The sequence below is a fragment of the Dreissena polymorpha genome, chromosome 2 (assembly GCF_020536995.1).
Source record: "Dreissena polymorpha isolate Duluth1 chromosome 2, UMN_Dpol_1.0, whole genome shotgun sequence".
In the NCBI taxonomy this organism is placed as follows: Eukaryota; Metazoa; Mollusca; class Bivalvia; order Myida; family Dreissenidae; genus Dreissena; species Dreissena polymorpha.
The window spans coordinates 26,533,536-26,561,157 of NC_068356.1; the positions used below are offsets into that span (position 1 = coordinate 26,533,536).

General features: G+C 34.6%; 1 protein-coding gene across 1 annotated transcript in view; it reads left to right on the forward strand.

Annotated features, from left to right (window-relative positions):
* The window catches only part of LOC127869611 (receptor-type guanylate cyclase Gyc76C-like), a 55,416-nt gene extending 31,374 nt beyond the window's left edge, over positions 1 to 24,042 (forward strand). The window contains exons 2-21 of the mRNA XM_052412267.1: positions 10,727 to 11,030; positions 11,807 to 11,953; positions 12,677 to 12,849; positions 13,049 to 13,184; positions 14,413 to 14,567; positions 15,357 to 15,541; positions 15,900 to 16,014; positions 16,401 to 16,553; positions 17,006 to 17,110; positions 17,239 to 17,310; positions 17,771 to 17,933; positions 18,879 to 19,022; positions 19,335 to 19,512; positions 19,811 to 19,951; positions 20,233 to 20,356; positions 20,752 to 20,833; positions 21,138 to 21,299; positions 21,456 to 21,554; positions 21,935 to 22,026; positions 22,238 to 24,042. Coding sequence (XP_052268227.1) covers positions 10,727 to 11,030; positions 11,807 to 11,953; positions 12,677 to 12,849; positions 13,049 to 13,184; positions 14,413 to 14,567; positions 15,357 to 15,541; positions 15,900 to 16,014; positions 16,401 to 16,553; positions 17,006 to 17,110; positions 17,239 to 17,310; positions 17,771 to 17,933; positions 18,879 to 19,022; positions 19,335 to 19,512; positions 19,811 to 19,951; positions 20,233 to 20,356; positions 20,752 to 20,833; positions 21,138 to 21,299; positions 21,456 to 21,554; positions 21,935 to 22,026; positions 22,238 to 22,900 — 3,393 coding nt within the window. The 3' untranslated portion in view covers positions 22,901 to 24,042. The remainder of the gene's footprint in view (positions 1 to 10,726; positions 11,031 to 11,806; positions 11,954 to 12,676; positions 12,850 to 13,048; positions 13,185 to 14,412; positions 14,568 to 15,356; positions 15,542 to 15,899; positions 16,015 to 16,400; positions 16,554 to 17,005; positions 17,111 to 17,238; positions 17,311 to 17,770; positions 17,934 to 18,878; positions 19,023 to 19,334; positions 19,513 to 19,810; positions 19,952 to 20,232; positions 20,357 to 20,751; positions 20,834 to 21,137; positions 21,300 to 21,455; positions 21,555 to 21,934; positions 22,027 to 22,237) is intronic.
* The last annotated feature ends 3,580 nt before the right edge of the window (positions 24,043 to 27,622 follow it).

Below are 27,622 nucleotides of genomic sequence, written 5' to 3' on the forward strand. Positions count from 1 at the left end.
ACTTCTTCGTGTTTTCTATAATAATTTATGCTTAAAAAGTACGGGGTTTTCAAAACATTAAAAGAAATTGAACGCATACATTTAACATTTTGCAAACGATTGCTACGGGTCAAAATAAAAAAAATAATAGTGCTTATTGTAAATTAGGTAGATATCGGTTATATGTAAACAGGTTTGTTTGAATTCTAAAATATTGGTTTAAAATTCTACAAAAATGTTATACTTTAATGCAATTGTCTATAACCCATCTTAAAATGATTGTAATAAAGGTGATGCAAATTCGGTCTCAAACATCAAGAACATGTCAAATAATGTTGGTATTGGTTATTATGAATTTGAAAATCTAAATGTCGTGCGAGTTAGTTTTACTAATAAGTTCAAATGTAGACTTGACAATTTCAAACAAGAGTGGTGTGGTAAAATGAATAACAGCTTTGTATAAGATATGTATACAGTTGTAAGAACCTCATTTGAAATGAAGAATATTAAGACGTCTCCTCTATTTTGTGTTAGATCAAGAGTCTCTGCACACCGGTTGAGAATCCAAACTTGCAGATACAACCCGACTAACGTACCACAAAATAAACGTTAGCATTTAAATTGTAATGACTTCAGAAAACGAATACCACTTTATATGTTTTAGCCGCATTAACACTTATGCAAGAAAAGAATATATTAGTTTGTACATAATCTCATATGCATATGAACTCCGCATGGTTTTAGTTTCGGTGACAAAGTTTTTCAATTATTTTAAATGTAAATGTAAATATATGAAAGAAGCGTTATTATAAGACATTAAATTCTAAATAACGTTGTTTTTTAAATGCATGTAAATACCGATTCAATATGGAATTTGTAAATGACAATTTTATGTTGTGTAAATCTATGTTGTAATACCTATTTTACGTAACATAAAATAATGTTCATATTTGAGTATGAAGAAGATGAACGTGTGTACAAGTCTGAATGAACATGTCTGTCTGCCTTTCTTTCTGCTGTCTAAATCTCTTTCTGCTGTCTGTCTGTCCGTCAGAAATATTTCGCCGATAGCCCGTCTTTTTTAAATTTAACTCTACGCCTCCGCCACAAGTATCATTTTTCCTCGCGTATGCCTTCTCGAATCTGGTTTTTCAAATTACGGTTAGCTCGATCACGATAAATCGTTCCCCCCCCCCCCTCTTACCACAACAATATGTCGGTCCTGATGTTTTTCTGTACGATTATAGGGAAGACCAGCGTCTTGCCAAGATCAACCCTCATTATCCATCCGGTTGCGCCGTCGAGGATTGATATTTTCTGTGTCGGTTGTCTGTGTTTTCGCGGGGTATTACTGCGTGTTTTGTTCATATCTTGCTTGTTTAAGCAAATCAGCCATATGTCTGAGGACGTGTACATGATGTCATCTGTATATTTCTTGTGACTGAGCTGTAGGGCAGCAATTAAGCAAATGTTCTAGAATTTCATAATTTGCATTTAGGATCTAGAATGAGTCCCAACGGCAGAGGGTTGCAGAGTTTGGAAGGATGTCATGGACTGACTTAAGGAGGAAGGAAATTCTGATAGAGTGATACTTCATATATCATTGCAGGTCTATTTTTCTGTCTAGTTTATTTAATTTTGTCCATGCTTCCCGTGTTTCTACCACCCTAGATGTCTCTTGTTTTCTTCTGTGAACACATATGACGACAAAATCAACTTAATCTCTCAAAATCATTCAATCTGAATTAAAAAACAGACATTTTCTGTAAATGTCTATATTTTTCGTGCACAAAGCTTACTTATTTTTTATTTTCTGTACTGTGGCAACGCATTTGATACATGTCAATTCGTCAGTTTGTTATAAAGTGCCTTTGAACACAATCATTGATCAAACGCGTTCGCAAGCCTAATTGGAATTAGGCTTCAATAATATTGAATTTATACAGGAGTCTCATACCGGGGTTTATTCCAATGAAGATAAGCGTCATGATTCTCTTTATGGGTAAACCAAGTGTATGCTATGTAAACTATCAGTTATAAATGCATTTGCATGGAGTTGTGGCCATCTAAATATTGATTTCGGAAGCAGGGTAAACCGTATAACGTTATCACATCTAATGCTAGTTTTGGGCTATTGTAGTTTTATCGGATGGACAGACAGAGGACTAGTTTGATATTTATATGTTATGAACTTCACATAGGTTTCGACGTATTACACAATTTGGTTGTTGGTTCTTCTCTGTTATTTCGTACCACGGTAATTTACCTCTGGTTAAAAATAAAATGTACATAGTCGTTTTTTTTTAATAAATTATATGATAAATTTTGGTGACCGGACTAACGGACTAAACGAATACTTTTGGTCCACTCCGGTAAATAACTGTAGCGGAATAATAAGAAAATATAACGTTGAATCATTTGCACCTAATAATATGTTAATGTATCACTAGCATTGTATCAGTTATAGTAGTGCAATGATAGACGTGATACCTTAATCCTTATTTGTACCTGTTAGATTCCAGCTGATGTGGATAAAGAGTCGCTTTGGCATAAGAAAACACAAGTTTTCAGTACTTCCTATGTATTTTGTTAAGAACAGTGTCTATAGTGATAAATGTTAACTATGTCCTGTTAATGTGATATGCTAGTAAATTCTTGTTTAAACACAATGATATATGAATATGTAGAATGATCCAGTCATTTATGAAGTGTATGTCCAAGCAAATTTTCTTAAAATATCATTTCATCTATTTTGGCATCGTTGGTTTCCAGCAAATAAACGAAAACGATACCCATAATATAAATATTGTTAAGGTTTAGGTTATCAATGTTTGTATGTATCTGTATTGTGTGTTGCACAATATATACTCATATTTTGAAATGTTTAAGTAAACATTTAACTCACAATTCTACTAATGAATATATATATTTATGTATATTTCATATAGTTTCTGATCGATTTTTACGAATTATACAGTCACTTTTTCATGTCCTTTTTACTTCACTAATCTGAGATGGTCCCAAGGCCATTCTACGCATAAATTAATGATTCAGTTATCTGGACGTATGTAGGCGTGTTGTGGCTTTCCAGTTCATGGGCATACTGAATGTCTTAACGCCCTATTAAACTTTACTTTGATAATTATTAATGTCGGTAGAGAATATTGAGACATATTCTGAACTGAATAACAAGGAAAATAAATGGATGGACGATTTAAATACTTAAACGGTATGAGGTTGCCTTTAAATGATCATGTAAATGTAATGTTTTAACTGCAACAACTTTCTACCAAAATACGAGTTTACGATTGGAACCATGTAAATATGTGGTTGCGGCTGAATTATTTTATAATGTTCTAAAACATTAAACTGAAGTTTACAAGTTAAAATTACATTTAACTATTAAGTAACATATTATTTGATAAAACAATATTCAGTGCACAACATTATTGTAAAATTACATTATATAGATCATTTTAGTATCTGTTGTACTTTCAAATTTCCTCAATCAATCGGATGAAACATTGTGCTACATATCGTTTGCTGAGGAAGTTGCCGAATGAAAGCCTTGAATTATTTAAGGCTCATAGTAGCTCAGATGAGTATTCGGTCACACAGACGGCTATATGTTGGAAATAAATTACGAGTACTTAATACATAAAATGATTAATGAAAAGATAGAACTGTAAAATATCCAGATTGCAATCCGAACTCTATGCTTTAATATAACATTGTAATTAGTTTTATAGCTAACCTAATCAAAAAAAAAAATAACTGCTTTCTATGTCGCATTTCAGTTGTTGTGGTATATTTCGTACTTTCCTAAAGCAGTGCCTGTCTTCTGGCTATCAATTATAAGACGTCCGTTTATAATATTAGTGGTTCAGGTTGATTCAAATACAAAAGAACACTTTCCAGATAAAATATTACTTCTATACCATTGCCAACGAATAACAACAAAATTGTAAATTGAAATAAATTAAATTCTACTTGTTCTTTTTGCAGTATATATACAGTTTCATTCTTCATTTCTTATGTACATCACAAATGGCATCCACATTAATCCAGTATCTATAAATGAATGCAAAACACATACAGCATGTTTTCTCGATTATCAAAGGATTTCTCGATTATCAAAGGCAAACAAACATTTTCATCTATTATTGACTCTTTGCTTTACTAGACTTGTTTCAAATGATCAGTATGATTAGTCTTGCCATTCCTATATGGTCAGTAGGTTGATTTGTGACAAAAAGAGTACATCTGCGTTAGTTAATGGCGTCTCAGTCTTATTGCGACACTCGATGTCCCTTGTGTATATTGGCCAGTATGCTGTACAGCATGCGACACTCGATATCCCTGGTGTATATTGGCCATTATGCTGAAAACCATGCGATACTCGATGTCCTGGTGTATATTTGACAGTATGCTGTACACCATGCGACACTCGATGTCCTGGTGTATATTGGCCAGTATGCTATACAACATGCGATACTGGATGTCCCTGGTGTATATTGACCAGTACGCTATACACCATGCGATACTCGATGTCCCTGGTGTATATTGGACAGTATGCTGTACACCATGCGATACTCGATGTCACTGGTGTATATTGGCCAGTAGGCTGTACACCATGCGATACTCGATGTCCCTGGTGTATATTGGCCAGTATGTTGTGCACCATGCGACACTCGATGTCCCTGGTGTGTATTTGCCAGTATGCTGTACACCATGCGACATTCGATGTCCTTGGTGTATATTGGCCAGTATGCCGTGCACCATGCGACACTCGATGCCCCTGGTGTGTATTGGCCAGTATGCTGTTAACCATGCGATATTCGTTGTCCTTGGTGTATATTGGCAGGTATGCTGTACACCATGCGATACTAGATGTCCATGGTGTATATTGGCCCGTATGATATACGCCTTGCGACACTCAATGTTCTTGGTGTATACATGTATTTCCATTATGATGTTTGCCATGCGAAACATGATGTCCCTCGTTTATATGGGCCATGATGTATATTGGCCATTTTGGTGTACACCATGCGACACTCGATGTCACTGGTGTATATTGACCAGTATGATGTACACCATGCGACACTCGATGTCACTGGTGTATATTGGCCAGTATGATGTACACCATGCGATACTCGATGTCCCTGGTGTATATTGGCCGTTATGCTGTACACCATGCGTCATTCGATGGGTCTATGGTGTATATTGACCAGTGTCCTGTACACCATGCGACATTCAATGTCCCTGAGGTATATAGGCCAGTATGCTGTACACCATGCGACACTCGATGCCCTTGGTTTATATTTCCATTATGATGTACGTCATGCGACACTTGATGTCACCGGTGTATATTGGCCATGGTGTATATAGGTCATTATGCTGTACACCATGCTAAAGTCAGTATCCCTGTTGTTCATTATCAAGTTTGCTGTTCACCATGCGACACGCGATGTCTCTGGTGTATATGGGCCAGTATGCTGTACACTATGCGACACTCGATGTCCATGGTGTGTATTGGCCAGTATGCTGTACGCCATGCGAAAGTCGATGTTTCCGCAGTATAATGGCCAGTATGCTGTTCACCATGCGATACTCGATGTCTCTGGTGTATATTGGCCAGTATGCTGTTCACCATGCGATACTCGATGTCTCTGGTGTATATTGGCCAGTATGTTGTGCACCACGCGACACTCGATGTCACTGGTGTATATTGGACAGTATGTTGTGCACAATGCGACACTCGATGTCCCTGGTGTATATTGGCCAGTATGCTGTACACCATGCGACACTCGATGTCCCTGGTGTATATTGGCCAGTATGATGTACACCAGGCGATACTCGATGTCCAAGGTGTATATTGGCCAGTATGTTGTGCACCACGCGACACTCGATGTCACTGGTGTATATTGGCCAGTATGCTGTGCACAATGCGACACTCGATGTCCCTGGTGTATATTGGCCAGTATGCTGTACACCATGCGATACTCGATGTTCCTGGTGTATATTGGCCAGTATGCTGTACACCATGCGACATTCGATAAACATGGTGTGTATTGACCATGATGCTTTACACCATGCGATACTTGATGTCCCTGGTGTATATTTGCCAGTACTAGTATTCTGTACACCATGCGATATTCAATGAACATGGTGTATATTGGCCAGTATGCTGTACACCATGCGATACTCGATGTCCCTGGTGTATATTGGCCAGTATTCTGTACACCATGCGATATTCAATGAACATGGTGTATATTGGCCAGTATTCTGTATACCATGCGATACTCGATGTCCCTGGTGTATATTGGCCAATATGATGTACACCATGCGATACTCGATGTCCATGGTATATATTGGTCAGTGTGCTGTACACCATGCGATACTCAATGTCTCTGGTGTATATTGGCCAGTATGATGTACGGAAAGCCACATTCGATGTCCCTGGTGTATATTGGCCCGAACGCTGTACACCAAGCCACTTTCAATGTCCCCGGTGTATAATGGACAGTTTGAAGTACACCATGCGGTACTCGATGTTCCTGATGTATATTGGTAATTTTGATGAACACCATGCGATGCTCGATGTTCCTGGTGTATATTGGCCAGTATGCTGAACACAATGGTCTACTCGATGGCCTTGGTGTTTATTGACCAGTATGCTGTACAACATGCAATACTCGATGTCCCTGGTGTATATTGGCCAGTATGATGTACACCATGCGATACCCGATGTCTCTGGTGTATATTGGCCAGTATGCTGTAAGGAAAGCCACATTCGATGCCATTGGTGTATATTGGCTAGTTCGCTGTACACAATGCCACATTCAATGTCCCTGATGTATATTGGAAAGTTTGATGTACACCATGCGACACTCGATGTCCATGGTATATATTGGCCATTTTGATGTACACCATACGATACTCAATGTCTATGGTGTCTATTGGACAGTACTCTGTACACCATGCCACATTCAATGTCCCCGGTGTATATTGGACAGTTTGATGTACACCATGCGACACTCGAGGTCCCTTGTGTATATTGGCCATTTGGATGTACACCATGCGATACTCGATGTCCATGGTGTATATTGGCCATTTTGATGTACACCATGCGATATTCGATTTCCATCGTGTATATTGGGCAGTATGCTGTACAACATGCGACACTAGATGTCCCTGTTGTATATTGGAAAGTTTGCTTTACACCATGCGACACGCGATGTCCCTGGTGTTTATTGGCCAGCATGCTATACACAATGCGACACTCGGTGTCCCTTGTGTAAATTGACCAGTGCTCTGTCAACCATGCGACACTCGATGTCCCTGGTGTACATTGACCAGTATACTATACACCATGCGATACTGGATGTCCATGGTGTGTATTGGCCAGTATGCTGTACACCATTCTCGTATTTAGAAAATATTGAATTATTATATGCCGAACATGATGTGTCTATAATAAAGATGTCACATATGACTTTGTATACAAAATGAAGAGCACATCTTTGATAAGTCTTTTTCATGTTTATTGTGGTTAGAGTCTTGGCAAGTCTCGCGCTACATCGGTTCTAAGCCTCGCATGATAAACTTGATCTTTATCCAAAACTTACATAATATTCTCTATATACCAACATCTGTATTTATGCTGATATTTCATGACATGTATGACAGTAAAACATTGATCTTACGTATTTCGAGGTGGTACAATAACTGAGTGGTTTGTCCCGTTTATTATTTATTTAAAATAAATAGACAAAATCAGATATTTATATATTTTTGAACAACGTTATGATTTTGTTTGTAAATAATTATTTATGCTCGGAATAATAGAAATGTCATATTTGTTAAGAATTTATTAACGGATGCAATTCACATGAAAAAATTAACTTGAAACCAAATTTGCGAGGAATAATAAGCTATGTATGGACTTCTTTTATAAATATGCGCTACACATTTTGTTTACAAATTTCCACATTTCAGAAAACCAGTTTTACTGGCAAAGAACGAAAAACGTGGTCCATATGCATACACAAAACATTGAGTGTAAAATATTAAAAAATCACAACCATCACATGTTACATCAAGCATTAAAAGTTAAAACACATTTGTTTAATTCAGATATTTAACTCAGCAGTTATTGAATGAAAACCACCTGATTTATCCGAACAGAATGCATGCGGATGTATTTTGGATTGAGATGAAAATAGCAGTCGCAAATGAATATAAAAACAAATCAATGTGTGCATCAGCTGTCTTTAATTATAGCAAAAGTTGTGTTATCGTTATGCTTGATCATGCCTATGATGAGAGTACTGGAATTGAATAAATAAGGAACTCAACTAGAATTTCAGATCATGAAACCATATGGTAAAAAGGAATACATATCCAACTATATAAAGGAAACATGTTTATGTAGTACAAGAAGAAGAGATTAAAGAGCCAACATGCATGTACGTTTAATAAGACTTTTATTTAGACTTATAAGACGTCTTGCTTTAATAATAACCACGTTATTTACTCAATATAAGTTATACAAGGGGGCCTTATAAGGCGTGTACACACTTTGATATTATATACGCAAATATCACATAACTGACACATAACTGACTCAAATCGTGTTTTGATTTTATAAATGAGGCGGAAAACACGTATATAATTATTATAACCATGTGCAGATATAAGTTCAACATATAAAACACTAACAGCACTACAAGTGTTTTGAATTCGTTTTATTAAATGTTATTTGAACATTATAATATTTATTTAAAAAAATGGAAAATTGTGTAGTCAGTTAATGGATAGATTATTATTTCGATTGATCCTAGCAGCATTTAAAACAACTGTTTATGTAATTTACATCAATTGTTTCTTTAGGGATAAGCGTGTTTGTTTCATTATTTTTGCCCTTATGTCAGGTTTAAATTCGTAAGTATAGTGCTTAATAAAAACTGGATGTTTTGCATTCTTTATTGTTTCGTTTTATTTATCTGTTAATTGTGTAAATGTATTCTAAACATTTATTGTCAATGCTATATAATATTAAATATATAAGAATGCAAATTCAGAATAAGAATATGTGTTCACTGTAGTGCACGTGTTAAACGCTACAGCCATATTAAATTTGAACATAGGGGGCAACAACAAGTAATATGTTTTCCTTTAAATAAGATCCTCTTGACAAGACATACAACTTTCCAGACATAATCACACGTAAGGTATACAAAGTCGTTGAGAAAAATGCATTCCCGAATGTCGCACATAGAGTCTGAACCAGGTTGTTACCGTTGGGAAGACGAAACATTAACACCATGATTTTAAGGGCATATCAGATACTGCATAAATGGTATTACATATATATTTACGTAAGTAGCTGAACTTAAAATATATTACGAGAAAATATGTTTTATGTAGTTTTGTGAATACAGTCACCAATCAATGTTTTCTTTTGACAAACTTGGTTCAAAATCATGATATGAGACCTTCGTGTATGTTTAGTGACAGTTCAATCATTTATATTAAGCGTAAACGTTCTTCTGATTCGTATTGGTCTTTTCTACGAAAAATAGATTTCTTGCAGGTATTAAACAATTACATATAAGTTGGTTTTTGGTGTTTTGTGTTCATTTTGGAAAATAAAAAACACATATTATTACTAAAAAAAGTCACAAGGGAAAATAGGTTATACAAAATTCACTAATTCACTAATTCGAAAACGTCCATTGTTCTTAGAAAAGTATTCACAAATTAATATAACATATTATTTTCTGGACCAACAATTTAACCACATATACCAATTAGATGCTTGAATTAGCAAATGAAGACAGCTCCAGCATTAAAGGAATTCAAATATTACATAGCTTTAACGTCTTTGTATATTGAAATGTATGTATCAAGAAGATTCATTCACAAAGTAATCGATCAGTAAAACAAATAATCTAATCTAAGATCTTCCACTCTGCCAATTAACAAATATTAAATTTATGTTCCGATTTCGTTGACTTAGACGTGCCCGAACGATGGTCTATACCAATAGATTGACAATCAATTGGCATTTCTAGTAAAACTGGGAAAAACGAATCCAATAGAAAGATCGATAAGGAGACTTTATCAAACCAAATGCAAATATGTGTAGGAAGAATGTTAAAGCCCTGTAAAAAGAGCAGTTCTGTATTTTTATTTAACTGATATTATTGTCCATTAGATTAAAGTATCGGACCATATTGCTCTGTACTCAAAGAATATAATTATTTATATGTAGATAAGAATACATTTTTTAAATCAAACCGTCATAATATTTAAATAGTTGTATTAAGATTCATTTTAAGAATGTATAAACACACGGAACTAGTTTAGTTTGTTTATGTATTATAAACTCCCCGAAATAAAACAATGCGCTTAAATGTACAATAAACTATGTATTATTGAATATATTTGTATTTGATAGTTTGGTGATAGAAACACATTTTATTTCGTTCCATATGATACATTTTTAATGAATCCATTCCCAAATTTGAGTTTGAGTTTGAGTAGTTGTTTGGCAAAATATCTTACTGCAATACGCATGGTTTAAGAAATGTAAATAAGTACACACGTTTCAAAAGAAAAAACTATAAACCTATACAGTAGTAACAGATCGACCGAAACTAACATAACAATAATAATAATCTAATCACCGTTTCCAGTTAATGCAGGCATCCTCAACATAATGTTCGTCTTTGTTTTCCTTCAGAAATGTGCAGATTATGATGTGTCAGACAAGAAGCAGTTCCCAACTTTTGCGCGCACGTTTCCCCCTGCCACCCAAGTTGCCAAGCCAATAATATCTCTATTGCTGCATTACAACTGGATGAAATTCACCCTCGTGTTTGGCTCCCTGCACATGTCAAAGGTTATTGCAGATAAAATACGGGAGCTGGCTGGGAATCACAATATCACGATAAACGATGAGCAAACCTTTAATGAGCCTCACATTCCACTTACAACCGGGAATCCTTTTCCGGGCATTGTCGAAAGGACTTTTGTCGATACCAGAGGTAATTCCTGTATAGAATGTATTGTTTTGTAAAACTTTCAACGAAAGAAAAATCTTAATAAAACAAGCCAGTTTATAAAACAAACCATGATATATTTAATATTCCAATCGAGACTAGTAATGACAACGTTTGAACTAAATTTTGAACACACTATATATTAATGAAAACATCGATTGAAACATTAAAATATATCTTCGTAAAATTATATTTTATCTGAAAAAAAACAACACGTTATCCAGCTGGGAAAAATGCCTTGATACATTGACTTGTAATGTTTTTTATATATAAATTATGTTACTTTGATAACCACATTTTATCAAGTTCGACGTTATCGACTTGAACCATGTCTGCATATGTGTCCTTATAAGTACAGTTAGTAAAATTTTGAAACAAAGTCTTCACATGAGTTATCATCTTAACTATTAAAAAGCGTGTTTGTACTATATGTTATAGAAGGTTTAAACAAAGTGAAAATCACAAGTTTCAGTTATAAAATTAGGAACTATTTACCATTTATCATAATATGCATAGAGTCATATATATGCTGTTTTATTTATGCATTATTAAAATAGAAAAAAGCTACACCACAAATCGTTAAACTTAAAGAATTAACTTAGAGAAGTAATTTAAATTAGTTCATCATACATAATGCGATTATGGTTTTCACGTCAAACTGAGAATTGCAACACATGGTATACACTGATTAAAATATTTTCCTTAGTGCATGCATTCTCTGAAGAATTCTAGACACATAAATAAGAAGCATGTCATTTCAGTTTATGTTTTTCTGGGCACATACAACGGGATAGTAGACATGATGACCAACATGTACGATCGTGGTCTACTGGACACTGGCGAGTATGTGGTCATCTACTTTGACCACGAAACTGTGGACACAGTGGATCCTCTTAAGTACTTCAGACGTAGGTTTAGTTTAATACATTTAAATATTTAAACGACAACGAGCGAGGCATAGTATAGGAGAGATAACCCTGGGATATAGTTAGGGTTAGGGTTAAGGTTAGGGGTCGGGTTACACCTACCCCTAACTCTTACCCTCTTACCCCCCCCCCCCCCCCTCCCCCGGCATGCGCATTAAAATACCATGTTTCGCTCGTTGTCGTTGTCCTCTTCCCGTTTTAACCAGACTTATTCTAAAGTACAACCGTTTGCAATTTCTCAAGCATCATGTCCATAGAGAACTTATTTACCATTTTCGAGTGTTCGCGCTTAAAGAACCAATAAAGATCTAAACGCGCCTATGAATGTCAAATAAATAGGCTGTTAGACAGACTTTCACAAAAATAAATTAAAGCTTATTGCTGAAAAAGTTCTTGCCGGCGATCCTGTCTTTAAAACGAAAAGTAGCAGACATTCGACGTGTATTAACTGTCTTAAAGCATTCTACCTATTAAAACTGGACACAGTTTATTTAGTAAAACGAGTTTCCTTGTGCGTATTGATTTGAGATTAAGTTTTGAATCATTCCCTTATAGACCCTCTGAACATATTTGAGTATATGCCGTAGTTCGCTATGAAGCAAAACATCTGATTAGTTAATGTGTCATTATTAAAAATTCCCACTCTTTTAAAGAAATATATATGTATTGCATTTATATTGCTTGAGAATTGTATTATAAACACAGGAACGACAGACCCGCCATCGACAATCACTAACGAGAATGCTGTCAGATCATTACTGGTAATAACCGGAAGTCCACCGTCCAATCCCAATTACGAATACTTTAAGACGACTGTCAGTTCATATTGTGAAAAAGAGCCATTCAGTTTTCCGAATCCGTTTGATTTTCAACGCAAGGTACGTTCAAATAGTTCTGTAAAAAATTGAGTTTTCAATAACAGGTAATTATTCGAATGCACTTATGTCACTTCATAACTTAATTTCTAACACCTGTGTCAGTTATTACGTTATAATGAATTACATGAAAAGGATAACGCATGGTAAACATTGAAATATGACTCGAAATTCTAAATGCATCACATGTAATTTCTTTCAGATAACTGTGTACGCTGCCCACTTGTATGATGCCGTGATGTTGTATGCAAAGGCGGCGCATGAAGTCATAACAAATGGTGGCGATATTACCAATGGCACAGCTATTATTAGCAGGCTCCTAAATAGCAACTATCCGAGTAAGCACTTTTCCGAAAGTTATGGTAATTCATTAAATAATATTTTCTAAATTATTTAACATTTATCTGTGTTATTATAATAGTTGAAAACTTTTTCAAAGTGGCAGTTTTGGTATTTAATTAAGTAAATGATATTTTTCAAAAACACCATTTTTAACAAGTTCTTTTAATGAAAAGAAGCTATAATCGCTGCTTTATGTATTGGTAAATGTTAAACATATCAGTGAATATTCTAGTTCACATCCATTTAATTGGGAATTGGAATGGCAAACGCGTCCCCACAGTCTGTAATATAATTTATATATTATAAAATGTCTGGAATATACTTTTACCAGCGAATATACAAAATGCTAGTTGGCTTTATGTTTCGCCGATTTGGCTGTTTTTCAAATCAAGCATACTTAATTGGTATTTACCTACTATAGAACAAGTGATCGAAGAAGGGCCGTAAAATACTTTGATGTAACGCATAACGTTATTCATAACACTTCAAAATAAAAAACACTCAAAGTACGCAGTTGTTATCTTTGTAATTGCGATCGACTGTCAAGTCTTAAAATAAAGTTACATATATCAAGGGGCTCCTTTATAGCTTCCAATCAACCAAACAGCTTTGCATGTACACCGGTAATAACATCAATCTAGTAATTTAATAATATAGCTGCCTCAACGGGGATTTTTGAGACATATTAAATAGTGCGATATTAAGTGATGAAGAATGTCGCGTTCAATCGAGCTTAGTTATAACTTGGTTAGTGCGTGGCTTAGTTATTAGGCCTACTGGGTAAGTGCGTTGCTTAGTTATTACTTGGTTAGTGCGTGACATGTAATATGTCTGGAAGGTCCTGTACATTTACAATCTTCATCAATTATTATCGGGAGATTCCTTCTACATATTTGGAAGGATTGATGTCTAATATTGGTGATGTACAATTATTGTTATTTGTGCTCTATAAAATTAACTAAGCTTAAATGTATTACGTTAATTTGTACCTTATAAGATAAACAAAAACAGTGGTTTGGGAAGAACGGTATTTTTTTAAAGTTTAAATGGAATTATACACTTAATAGTATTTCAATTATCAAGACACATTCATGGTTAGAAAATATATGTAGTTCAACTAATATGTGCACATCACCCAATAGTTTCAAAATGTCTGTTTGACTTAATTTATTCGAATGAGCATTGAAGCTATCTTAAAAAGCCGTAAATATATCTCACTTTAAGGTATCCAAGGATTTCAAGTTCACATCGATAAAAACGGTGATGCCGAGGGGAATTACACTTTACTCTCAAGGCAGCCCTACACAAGTAATTTCTCGGAATATTCGATGAGGCCTGTCGGCCACTTTCAAATGGGCAGAGACAGCGACTTATTGCCGGTAACACAACTATTAATTGACGCGCAAAAGGAAAGGATAAATATTCGTTCTTATAAAGTTGTAATATTTGTTTTTAATTAAACTCATAGGGAACATACATACGGTATCAAAGTTAGATGTTGACCTTACATACAAGCATATGTAACTATTTAGCCGGAATAGAATTACTTTAAAGAAACCGAATGCTTGAAAAAAAAACGACAACCCATAGCATTTATTTATTTTTTTTAATTCTGATGAGTTTAACTTTACAAAACTTAAAGCTTAACAGCTTTTGTAACAACGATTACATTCAATATTGACATATTGAATACACTTGTTGTTACATGAGCTATTATGCTAGCTATATGTTTTCATAAGTTAAAATCATAAGAACTATAAGAAATATACACATGCACAATAATACTTATTTAAATACATTTCGTGGGCGGGATGCTCGAAACTTGAATTGAGTTAAACTTACGGCTGTCCACGTTTAAATCAAGTTATTAATGTAAATATGCCAAATAATATAAATATTTAAACGCTGTGTTCACTGCAAAAAATATGTATGATATGTATGATTGGCATGTGTTTGGGAAGCTTAGTGCTTGTCATAAAAATGTTATGTATACATAATTAACGTGTTACTGACGTTAAATTAGATTTAAGCGCTAGCGCATCGATGCATCATGTTAGGCTATCTATAATGCAAAACAAACACATTGTGAAAATGCTTATTCAAATGCTCGTTGCCTTATCTTTGTTTATTTAAAATTTCATATGTTCTTTTTTGCTTATGATTTGTAGGTATTTCATTTGTATTCGAGAACTGAAATTCACTGGGCGTCCGGTGAGCCGCCGGTGGACGCCCCCGAATGCGGGTACAGAGGGGAGAAGTGCATCCCTCCTAAAACTTACACGCTTGAAATAATTGGCGGGGTACTGGGCGGTTTAGCACTGGTGTCTTTTATCGTAGTGCTCGTCATTTACAGGTAAAATATTTATTATGGAAACTGTGCGCTGATTTGTAAAAATGTAACATGCTATCCAAGAAATAAATGTGTATCCTAGCATATGTGGACTATTTTCGGATGACGATTAATGTCGATGCATTAAAAATCACATATTTTGTTCCAGAAATAACGATCTGTATACATGTTAAAATACGCAAATTATGTGGCCATTGTTTTCTTGTTGTAAAACAACAACACAACAGCTGAAAATGTGTACTAGTGCTGCATTGTTGCAGGTGGTGAGTAAATGAATATTATAATTTTGAATCAAAACATTAAACAATTTATAAAACGAAATTATGTTGTCAAAGTTTAATTCGTTGACATGTGTGCTTAGAAATTGGAGATATGAACAAGAAATTGCTGGTCTGTTGTGGAAAATCCATCGCGAAGACCTGAAAATGTCAGAATCAATGACAAATTCGGACAGAAGAGACAGTATTGGGAGTCGGGTAAAATATTGTTATTATATTAAGATAAAAACTGTCTTGTTAGTTTGCGCAGGTCATTCGATATAAAACGTAATGTCATGTTAAACTTGAGTAAGACGTATTAAGACGTATTACTGTCTGGGTTATTAATCTACTCGGACTCATGGATATTGAAGTTGTAGTATCACGCAGCATTCATACAGAGTATAATTGAGACAAATCTATCATTTAGTCTTAAAACAATTGTCAATGTTTTTTTTTGTTAAAAAATGCACATTAAATAACTGTGTAATCTACACAATAATACATAGGTTGCTGTCTGTTGAGAATCCATTATACTAATATATTCATGAACAGATTATGCTATATATGTTGTGCACTGGACCATTGCGTTTATTTGTCGCTAGATCACTTTATCGCAGTTGTCAATGGACTCGCGGATGTCCTTCACTCAAGTCTATGCCAGGACTGGAGGATATAAAGGGCAGATAGTTGCACTCAAAATGTATGAAAAGAAGAACTTGTACGTTAGCCGGAGAATGAAGAAAGAAATGAAACTGGTATTTCAATTGGTAGCATATATTATCTTGTTGGACCAGCAGTTGTTCAAGAACAAGTAGTTTCGTCCTTAAATGTTTTCTGAAGTTTCGTTATCCCTTTCATGCTAAATATCTTATATACCATGCATGTGCGAACATAAGTTTGGATTTGTGTATTTAGCATTCTTGTGAGTCGCAAAAAATCGACCATTACAAACAGTTGGTCATATTTTATGCTAACCCAACCACCATAATTTATAGTTTCAAAATAGTGAACATAAATCTAGAATTTGTTTTATTTTAATGCGACATTGATATGTTTATTTATCACAATATTCTGAAAATGCACATATTAATAATATTTTTTTTAATTTTAACAATGTTGATACTTTTACACGTCATAGGAAATCAACTTATTGCGCGTGTGACATTGGAGCAATGCTCGGTAAGACTCATATTTTTGTAATTTATAGATGCGGGATCTACGGCACAACAACATAAACACTTTTCTAGGTGCGTGTATTGATCCGCCAGTTTTCATAATTGTGACCGAATACTGTGCCAAAGGAAGCCTTCTGGTATGTAAAACTCAGATATATTGACCATTTTACTGATACAATTTCTTAAGGGAAAGTTATATAACTGTTTATTAAGTTTCCATTAAAATGACAGAAATGAAATGTTCGTGTTTGTTTTTTGTTTTTAGGATATTTTGGAAAATGACGACGTGAAATTGGACGAAATGTTTATTTCGTCGTTAGTAAAGGACATTATTCAGGTATAACACACACGATTGAATTGGTGCATTGTTAGGATATTTACTCTTAATGTTGTGGAACGATATTTCATATTAGAAGTATGCGTTATTCATCATTTTTCATAAAAGAGAGTGGTCTCGGTGAAAAAACAAAATATTTAAACATTTTTTTTATGTAGTACACGGTAATATAATTATCCGCAAAATTATAACTACATAATTAAGTGTTAACATGTTTAGTATTTTATAGTAATTATTTTCTTTGTAATGGATTTAGACTATGATTTACGACTGTATTCGCTGTATTTTCGATAAAAAAAGAATGCATAATAATTAACAATAATACATCCACTACCCTTATACCAATAACTTAGTCAGAAAATTTACATTATTTTGAGGATGCATAGTATATGTCTTTATTCCTTAGTAGTTACCTGTGATAAGTCTATTGTTACGTTATTATTTATTCCATTTCATAAAGGGAATGACGTATTTGCATGACAGCGAACTGGTTTATCATGGCAATCTAAAAAGTTCGAACTGTGTGGTGACAAGCAGATGGATGCTACAAATTACAGACTTTGGTCTTTTAGAAGTGCGAGCGGCCACGTATAAAATAGAGGAAGAGCATGCATTTCACAGAAGTAGGCAGCCTTCTGTTCATTAGACTGTCTCGTGTTCTGCAACTTAACCCAATTATGCCTAGTGGACTCTCCCATCCTTTTAAATTGGATCAATTTATTTCCAAAATTAGGGATGTCTAGTAAATGTATTTCTATATTTAGAATATTTCTTACAGAAATTATTTGAAGCAAACAGCGCCGACCCTGATGAGACGCCGCATCATGCGGCGTCTCATCTAGGTCTACGCTGTTTGCCAAGGCCTTTTTTCTAGACACTAGGCATAAATGGGTTATTTTCCACATTTTGTGTGAGTTTTCATTAGTTTACATGAATGGTTATCATGAAATAACTTAACGATGTTTTGAAATAAGGAATTATGTAGATATCGTAATTGCCACCATATTTCATCTTTATGAATTTATATTAAATGTGTAAAAAACTTATAATATATATATTTCAATATAAATTAAAATAAAAGTTAAGAAGAACATGTGTCGAAAAATGCGAAATAAGCCAGATATTTAATTCTGAAATTGAAAACGGCTGTACAGCCGAATTCGCCAGCATGTATACCATACATGTAAGATGTGAATCTAAACTTAGTGTAACGGTTTATTTGAATTCCTGCAACGATATCTATTCATACGACACACGAACACTAACTCCGATCCTAATACAAAGACAAATGCTTCGGTTATTGTAGGAAAATATTTACGTCACAATCGGCTCGGGGCGCTAATTTGTCTTTGCTGCATTTAATGAAATTCGGCTTTAATGTATAATTTTTCTTGCCAATTTTATGTTATTGTAACATATTTTATCAATATATTATAATTAAACACATATAAAAAATCGTATATACCCGCTTTAACAGTCGCGTTAATTTACCGCTGTTTTTTTAACTATATAGTAAGCAATGTACTGTTTGTCGTTAATCTTTTACGTGATGTTAACTGTCATTTAAGATTTATTTTGGAAGGCTCCAGAATATCTGAGGACATCAATAAATAAAGGATCACAAAAGGGTGATATATATTCGTTTGGCATTATTCTTCACGAGATCTTTGGGCGGAATGGACCATTTGGCTTTTGTAACATGAGTCCTAAAGGTAAAAACATGAATTGCTTTATGATTCGTTCGTAAAAAAAATCATATTTATTCAACTAACAGGTGCATTATGTTGGATATTAAGTCCTTAAAATTGCCAAAAGGAATTTTGAAATGCTATTCGCAATCCGATGTTTGTCATTAAATATAAATGTATGTTTTAAATCTAATTTACAAACTGTTATGAATAATTTGTTTGCAATTACTTTGAACATATCATTTCCCTTCCAAAATATTTTGTGACATCCAAACTTAAATTCTTTGATCAGTATAAGAAGACAAAATGTATCTATTAATAAAATGTTATTTTCAGAAATTGTCGACAGTGTTCGAAATAAACAGGAAGTTCCTTTTAGACCTAGCACATGCATGCTGTCCTGTGACGCCTATATTATCGATTGCATGCATAATTGCTGGAACGAAACCGCTGACGAAAGACCTGACTTTCGAGGCATCAGGAAAATGCTGGATACCCTGTGGCGACACGGAGCGTATGCACTTTTTATATAAAAAGATAAATATGACATAGTATTTAAATAAATATTCCACTTATATGACTCATTGTTTAAACGTTTTTTCCGTTCAATAACTCTTGCAATTCACAAATCATTGTATGTAAAACATCAGTACTGGGGACAAATCCAGTAATAAGATACTTTCATGCACTTTTATATTGTATACGTATACGTTTAATCATTTGCACACCAGAATCATTACGTCTCTCCCAAACTCGTCTGTCCAATTGCGCCTTTTGGTATAAACTCTTTAGCAATAAATGTAAATTATCAGACGCCGTAACATTTTTGATAAAATGATGGCAATGATGGAGAAGTACCAAAAGAATCTTGAGGACATCGTGGAGGAAAGAACGACGATGCTCATCGAGGAAAAGAAGAAAACAGAGGCGTTGCTACTGAGAATGTTACCCAAGTATATCCCTTTTATGTTATGTCTTTTCGTGTCCTTTATTTAAGTTTCCACGTGTTTATACATACAATTTCTGTTATGTCCATGTTCTTATTAAATAACTTTCCACTTAATATTTGCTACTCATATCAACAGATAAATCAATAATTTAAAATGTAAATTGTTTTTAACTCGTTTTTTTGTGTACATGATGGCACGCCATATCGTATCATGAATTCAATACCTGAAGTGCAATAGCATCCATGACATTATACGTGTGACCATGAAGGTTTTTAATTTTTCAGGTGTGTTGCAGACCAGCTGAAGTCCGGCGAAGCGGTTGTACCAGAGAATTATGATTGTGTTACAATATACTTCAGTGACATATGTGGATTTACAAAACTGTCGGCAGACAGTACACCTATGCAGGTAATCTGCTAATAGTTTTCCTATTGTTACATGCATTGTTAATTATCAGGAAAACTCAAACTAAAACACGGTTATAATATGGGAATTACATATTAACATGTTTATGAATATAAACCTTATTTCATTATCTATTTATGATATATATATATATAAATAATTTACTATCAGTTATCAACAATGTGTTCTATTTAGTAACATATCGTATACTTCTTTATCGCATATGCATCGAAATAATTGCTCCTTCAATACAATTTAATATGCATACTTTACGGAATATTGAGTTTAATTGCTACAATTTATTTCGACTATTTTACAAAGAAAATAAAACAATAATAAAAATTAAAAATATAACGGTAAAATAAATACATTATTTTTCCTTATCTAACTTATTACAGGTTGTGGATATGTTAAATGATCTCTACACAATATTCGACAATATTATCCGGCATTTCGATGTGTATAAAATAGAAACTATAGGTATGCATTACATACAACATATTTATATAAAATTGCTTAAGTAATAACACAATAAGTTAATATTTTGCAGAATAACTTTACACCTTTGATTTGACGTCCGTTTCAAATATACTTTCATACATCATTGCCACAATACGGTTAAACGAGTTGAATTTAAAAATACAAGAATTTATTATAAAACACTTTCGCAATGTAAGCGGCATGATTAAATGAATTTGTTTTGCATACAACGTATCTAAGGGATTGTTGCCAAAGGCGAATAAAGTTATAGACTTACATTAATATATGATATATAATATGTCAGGTGATGCTTACATGGTTGTTAGTGGTCTTCCGATTAGAAACGGAGACAATCATGCCGGCGAGATAGCATCAATGTCATTGAAACTGCTTAGAGAGATTAAGGTCTTCAAAGCCAGGCACAAGCCGGATTACCCGATCCAGCTGAGGATTGGAATGCATTCAGGTAGATCATATTGGACCTTTCAAATTTTCAAGACAATACTTGCTAATTTGTTCATTGCTAAAGGTTTTCTGCAAAGGAATTTTGTGCTAATATATGACATTGCAATAGTATTTTATTTGGTCAAGTACTATTTCATCACCGTCACCTTGTACACAGGTCCTTGCGTGGCGGGTGTAGTTGGTCTAACTATGCCGCGATACACGCTGTTTGGGGACACCGTGAACACCGCATCCAGAATGGAGACAACCGGAGAACGTAAGTCGATGACTTGCTCAGACTTTTCTTGTGCTTGTACGCTTTCTTCATACTCAAAGAACGATTGTCCTTTTTTGTTCAAAAGAGGGTCGTCATTATATATATTTGTTTTCAGAGAGTATCAATGCATTCATAATATACGATGATACCATAATACTCTAAAAAAGTACTTTTTTATCCATAAGCATTATGGAGGTATAACTATTAAAAAATAATTATTTTAAAATATCGAATACATATGAGGTTTACAAAGTTCAACGCACACAGATAATATACGAAACGCTAATCAGAATAACGTATATGTTTAACATAAGATTAGACACTCGTCGCCAAAGCTAAGCAATACATGAGTACATGACTGCCCCACCCTTAATTTCCAGCGATGAAGATCCATTGCAGTCAGAGAAGCAAGGATATCTTGGAAACCCTTGGAGGTTATTCACTGGAGTCTAGGGGCATGGTACCAATGAAAGTGGGTTTTAGTTCAGATAAACTGCCTATTGGTGATTTTAAATGCACATTTTTTATTTTAATGCATACATATATATTTCTGGTGTACTGACAATGTTCTTAACTAAAAAATAACACGCTTTAATATGTAAATCGTATGAGCAATATATGTATAATATGTTGTCCAAGTTAAATTCAATTAAGTCTTTACTTTACACATTTTATTTTTTTAGGGTAAAGGGGAGTTGTTTACATACTGGCTGATAAATGAAGAAGAGTCTGTAAGAAAGGATCGTGTGAGAAAAGCGTCAAGAACAGTTCCAGATATTTACAGGAACAATTTTTACCAGCCGCCAACACCGAAGAATGTGGACCGTAGTTGTTCTTGCAAAAGCGTTAGCTGTTCAATGCCAAATGGTACATGTAGATGCTCAGTGTATGAAAACGAGGATTCAAACCTTCCAGATCAGAACATTCCGTTCTTAGACTTTTTACGAGAAAATGAGACGCCAAAAGGCCGATCAGAATCGCCGAAGAATTTTCATTCAAAAGCATTCCAGTTCTCATTTAAAGGTCATTTGAGAACATCTGTTCATGACGTGAATAAAACACCAAACGAAGTTCAAAGACCACATAGCGCTGGTAAAAGTTCCAATTCTTGTTCTGATTTAATGAGTAACTTAAATAACAATGCTTTCGAGAACGAAAATACTCTGAGGGTAAGTGACAAGTGCCCTGAGTCGGAATTATTGTTGACTAGAACTGGAGCATACGGTAAATCGGATAAACGCAACAATCATGAAATACATGAAGAGGCGACAGAGTTGGACTCCATGCAGTTTGGAAGTGCATTACTACGGTCGCCAGGGAATATTTCAATAGATTCTTCATTTTAAACCGTGATTTACCAATAAAACTGTGATAAAGCATTGCTCCTAATTTTACGCTTAGCACTTATAAGTTGTTGTAATTTTTACACCCTAATTAGTCTTCTCTGTATGAATGGAATGTTTGCATGATTGCACTTTGTCTAAATCCTCAATGCTTTGCACCCGTTTCTAGGCGATGATCACAGTTGTCATCTTTTGATGTTTATATTTTCTTCTTGTGGCTACGACCAAGTATTCCTTCTTGATAAGGTGTCTGGAGCCTCCTTGTTTGCTGTATTAAATACAATTACAGTTTGATTTGTGCTGTGTTGATGCGGTCGAGAACGTCCCAGTACATATCTTATTTATTGTCATATTTCAGATTGTAGGGCTGTAAACTGTTAAAATATATTGCTATGAAGATGAAACTTAATTTTCGATCTTACTTGCTCAAAGTATGTTTAAACATCCTTGCAAACATTCTTAACTTGATAGTGTAATATTTTTTTACAGGTCGATCATATTCATTTTTGTTTACTTATAACTTAAAACCTATCCCCTAATCTTTTAATAGATTTACGAGTCTTACGTTACTTAATTACTTAAATTATGTGTTTTGTATTCTATTTATGCGTCAATGTTTGACATTCATGTTTCGATTGTCTGTGTGCGTGGGAACGTTTGATTAAATTCGTTTTAGAATAGCGTTTGGTTTGTGTTCTTATTCTGTTAGTAAAAATGCTTTCATTGACTGTTCCAAGGCGATGATAATATTGTTAATCATTATATTTTTGAAGTTGATGTTCTTGATAAGAACAATAATTTATGTACAGGTAGAGTCTCTGGAGTTTAATTGCTTGCTTCATTATTTGCTCGCGTGTTTTAAGATAATTTATTATAGTTTGTTACTTCCTTATTGTTGTTGTTACTTCTTTAATTTGATTAGAGTAAAAAGAAACTAGACAAAACGCATATTTATCTGTATCCCCATGTTATTTAATTGCATATCATAAATAGCTCTGATGTTTGTATGCTTATCAGTGAAATGTCGTTGTTGTAATGTACTTTTTTATGAGTTCAAAGCTTCTGAATATTAACCTAGATCAACAGTCACCATGTACAGAAGGGCTGCCTTCGCCTTTGTTTGAATGTCATAAATTATCAAACAAGTTCCTGGACAAATGATGTGATCACATGTCATGCGTTATAAATTTTAGACAACAATTGTATTATATGAAAACAGCGCCTCAACATATATGTCACGTGCATACCTTATTTATTAAATTAGTTGCACAAATTAACTCCCATATTGGCTTGACGTTCACACTGCTTAAATGAATAGTTGTACAAATCTGACACTAGTATTAATGATTACGAAAGGAAACGAATGCGTGATTCCAAAAACAAAACTATGAAACAATTTCTTAAATTGTTATGTATACATTTATGCGTTGATCACATCAATGAAATCTATATCATCAACATTTGTTAAATTTATAAATCTGTACATATGTTATACCCTTCACAAATTATGTAATACTAATGATTTGATGCTCCCAGTAAAGAAACCTGAACGTATGTGTATCAGGTAAAATTGTGCGATGGGCCGTCTTCATATTACAGCAAACAGACGTAACCGGGATTGGAAACGAACAGTTTTCGAAGAAAATACATCACAATTTATACAAAATGTCACAAATATCACCATATCCCCGTTTTGAAATATAAAAATCTCCCATGTCTTTTTATAAGTATATTGTTAGAACTGCTAAACACGTTATTTCCACAATAGTCAATCAGCCAGATGGGTTGGGGTGTACCACTCAGGGGGGAAAAACAACACCTATCTTACTTGATTGTTTACTCAATATAAAGAAACAAAATGAGTGATAACAATCTCAGTTGGGCAGCTATAAGTTATTATTGAGCTGTTTCTATGGCTTTAGGCTTTGACTAAAAAGCTAGTTTAGCAAGTATTATTCTCAAATATTTCTTCAAAATTAGTTCTTGAAAACAAGTTTGGTGTTCAAATGAAGATAATGATTATTTCCTAGTGTGATCTTCCCTTAAATATGCAAATAAGTACATTTGCATATCTATAAATATTAATAGGATTGCAAGAAAAATTCCTTAAAACTAGCGAGACTCCAAATAAGTAGGGTCAATATATGAAAGAAAAAAATACCTTGAACCACCAAAAAAATTTCTACAAAAGGTACTTTAACTGAAAAGGGTAGAAGCTTCTTTAAAACATATTAAAAGTTCACCACAATCGGACCTCCGGAAAGTGTTTTTTTCAAGATGGCCGCCAATACCTATTAATGATCACAACTATGTAACTTTACAATCAAATTTAATGAATTTGGTGTCTATTCCTAAGTTTCAAGGCAGCAAAAAACACATAAAGATCATCAGACATTGTTTAAGTGTACAATAGTACTCACAAATCCAACATGGCGTCGAAAATGGCCGTCGAGATAATCGCCAAAACCTATTAATGATCATAACTATGTAAATATCCACTCAAACTTGATTATTTTGATGGCTATATATGGGTTTCAAGTGCCAAAAAACATATTTGGATCATCATACATTGTATAAGTTTATTATATAACACCCAAATCCAAAATGGCGTCCAAAATGGCCGCCAAGATACCCACCAAATCCTATTAATGATCATAACTATGTAAGTATCCACTAAACTTTAATGGATTTGGTGTCTATACATACGTTTCAAGGGGCAAAGAACACACAAAGATCATCAGACATTGTTTAAGTTAACAATAGTACACACACATTCAACATTGCGTCTAAACTGGCCGCCAAGATGGCCACCAAAACCTAATTATGATCATAACTATGTAAATATCCACTCAAATTTGATTATTTTGGTGGATATAGAAGGGGTTTCAAGGGGCAAAGAACACATTAAGATTATCAGACATTGTTAAAGTTTACTATATTACACACAAATCCAACATGGCATCCAAAATGGCCGCCAAGATGGCCATCAAAACCTATTAATGATCATAACTATTAAACTATCCACTCAGATTAGATGATTGTGTTGTCTATACCGAGGTTTCGAGGGGTAAAGAACACATTTCGATTGTCAGACGTAGTTTAAGTTTTATATGTTACACAGAAATCTCACATGGCGTCCAATTACACAATACGAAGGACGCAAGTCCATTTCTTTTAACGTGATGCTTGTTATGTGAAACGCCATAGTTTGGACCTGCCGCATTTTCTGGATTTTGACAAGAGGATCGATATTTTTCAGCTTCAGGCAACACTGAATTGGCAAGGAATGATGCGTATCTTGCATCAGCAAAGCCAGTACCCTGGGCTTTTGTCAGTCAAATTCTTGCCTATGATAAATATGTACAATAGGGACAAAGCGTGCATTCTGTCAACATAAGTCTTAGTTTGCAACCTTGCCACAACCTTCACACCATTGTAACGTTTGACCAACCCTTGTATTGGAAATAATCATTGATGCGCCACAAAGTAGTTGAAAATGTTGTTCAGAATTTGGGATATTTCATAAAGGTATGAATTTGCGGGCGGGGTGGGCAAAGAATCCCTCGTGGAAGAAACCGCTCTCAAAAACATAATTGAGGCTCTCTATTGAGTAATGCAATTGTTCACATTGTGACACGAAAAGCTGCCAAGAGGGCTTCACGGGACCATCTTCTTGTTGAAAAGTGCATACACAGCAAGCTTTCAGCCGAAATGACCAAGGAAGATCCAGACATTCAGATGCTGCTGGATCATGCCAAGGATTTGTACTCTTCCCTTTTGAGGGGCAAAACGACGCTAGCAGATGATATGTTATGCGATTATGATCAAACTCGAGAGGGCTACAGAGAAATCGAAACATGAAATTGCCCAGACCTCAAAGACAAGCATAGTATGACTGAATTATTAGCTTATGATTAACAATTCAATGGTGTTGATTAAACCATATCGTACTGGGTATTGGTTGATGCATTAGGCAGTGCCCAATTTGCTATCCATCTTTGCTGCTGCTGGATTCATTACCTGCAATCTGCGTATAACTACATATACCTGCAGCAAATAAGCAACCTAGAGGAAACGCACCCGGACGTTTATCGAAAGTTCGGTTTTGGTTTTCACGCTGTTTGTAGGAGCCATCAGTACTGGGCTGGGCTAGGACTTGATCTTGTTATTGAGAAAACATTGATGATGTTTTTATAGAGCACATGTTGTTTAACTCGCGGCAGTGGAATGACTGAGGAAATGCAAACTCCTTGAACCCGATCTGCAACATCCGAGCACAACAGTGCGATGCAGGATTTCACAGACCTGACCTATACTACAAGTCAACAACACAAAGACTCAACTGAAGCGTGCATCAAAGGGGATTCTTCTGATCTAGAGAAAATGCAGACCCAGATTACAACCAGATCACCATACACAGCTGACCCTACTCTCAGAAACATGGTAAATGGGATAGTGGCTGGGTCACATGTGAATGTTCATGCAATTGAGGCGGTTGGGAAAACGATCATAAGAGATAGCATAGGAAAGTCGGTCTTTGGTTATAAATTCACGAGAAAATGCAGAGCCAAATCTCTTGGTAATAGCTTGGCTGTCAAGATCGCTTCTGACAGTGCTTTTGATCATGCTCTTCTGTTCCAGCGTTTTCGGGTCGTGTCAAAAAATTAAGATCCTGCCCTTGCAGTCGCATTGTCTTATGAACTGAGCTCCCATCCTGCTGCCTTC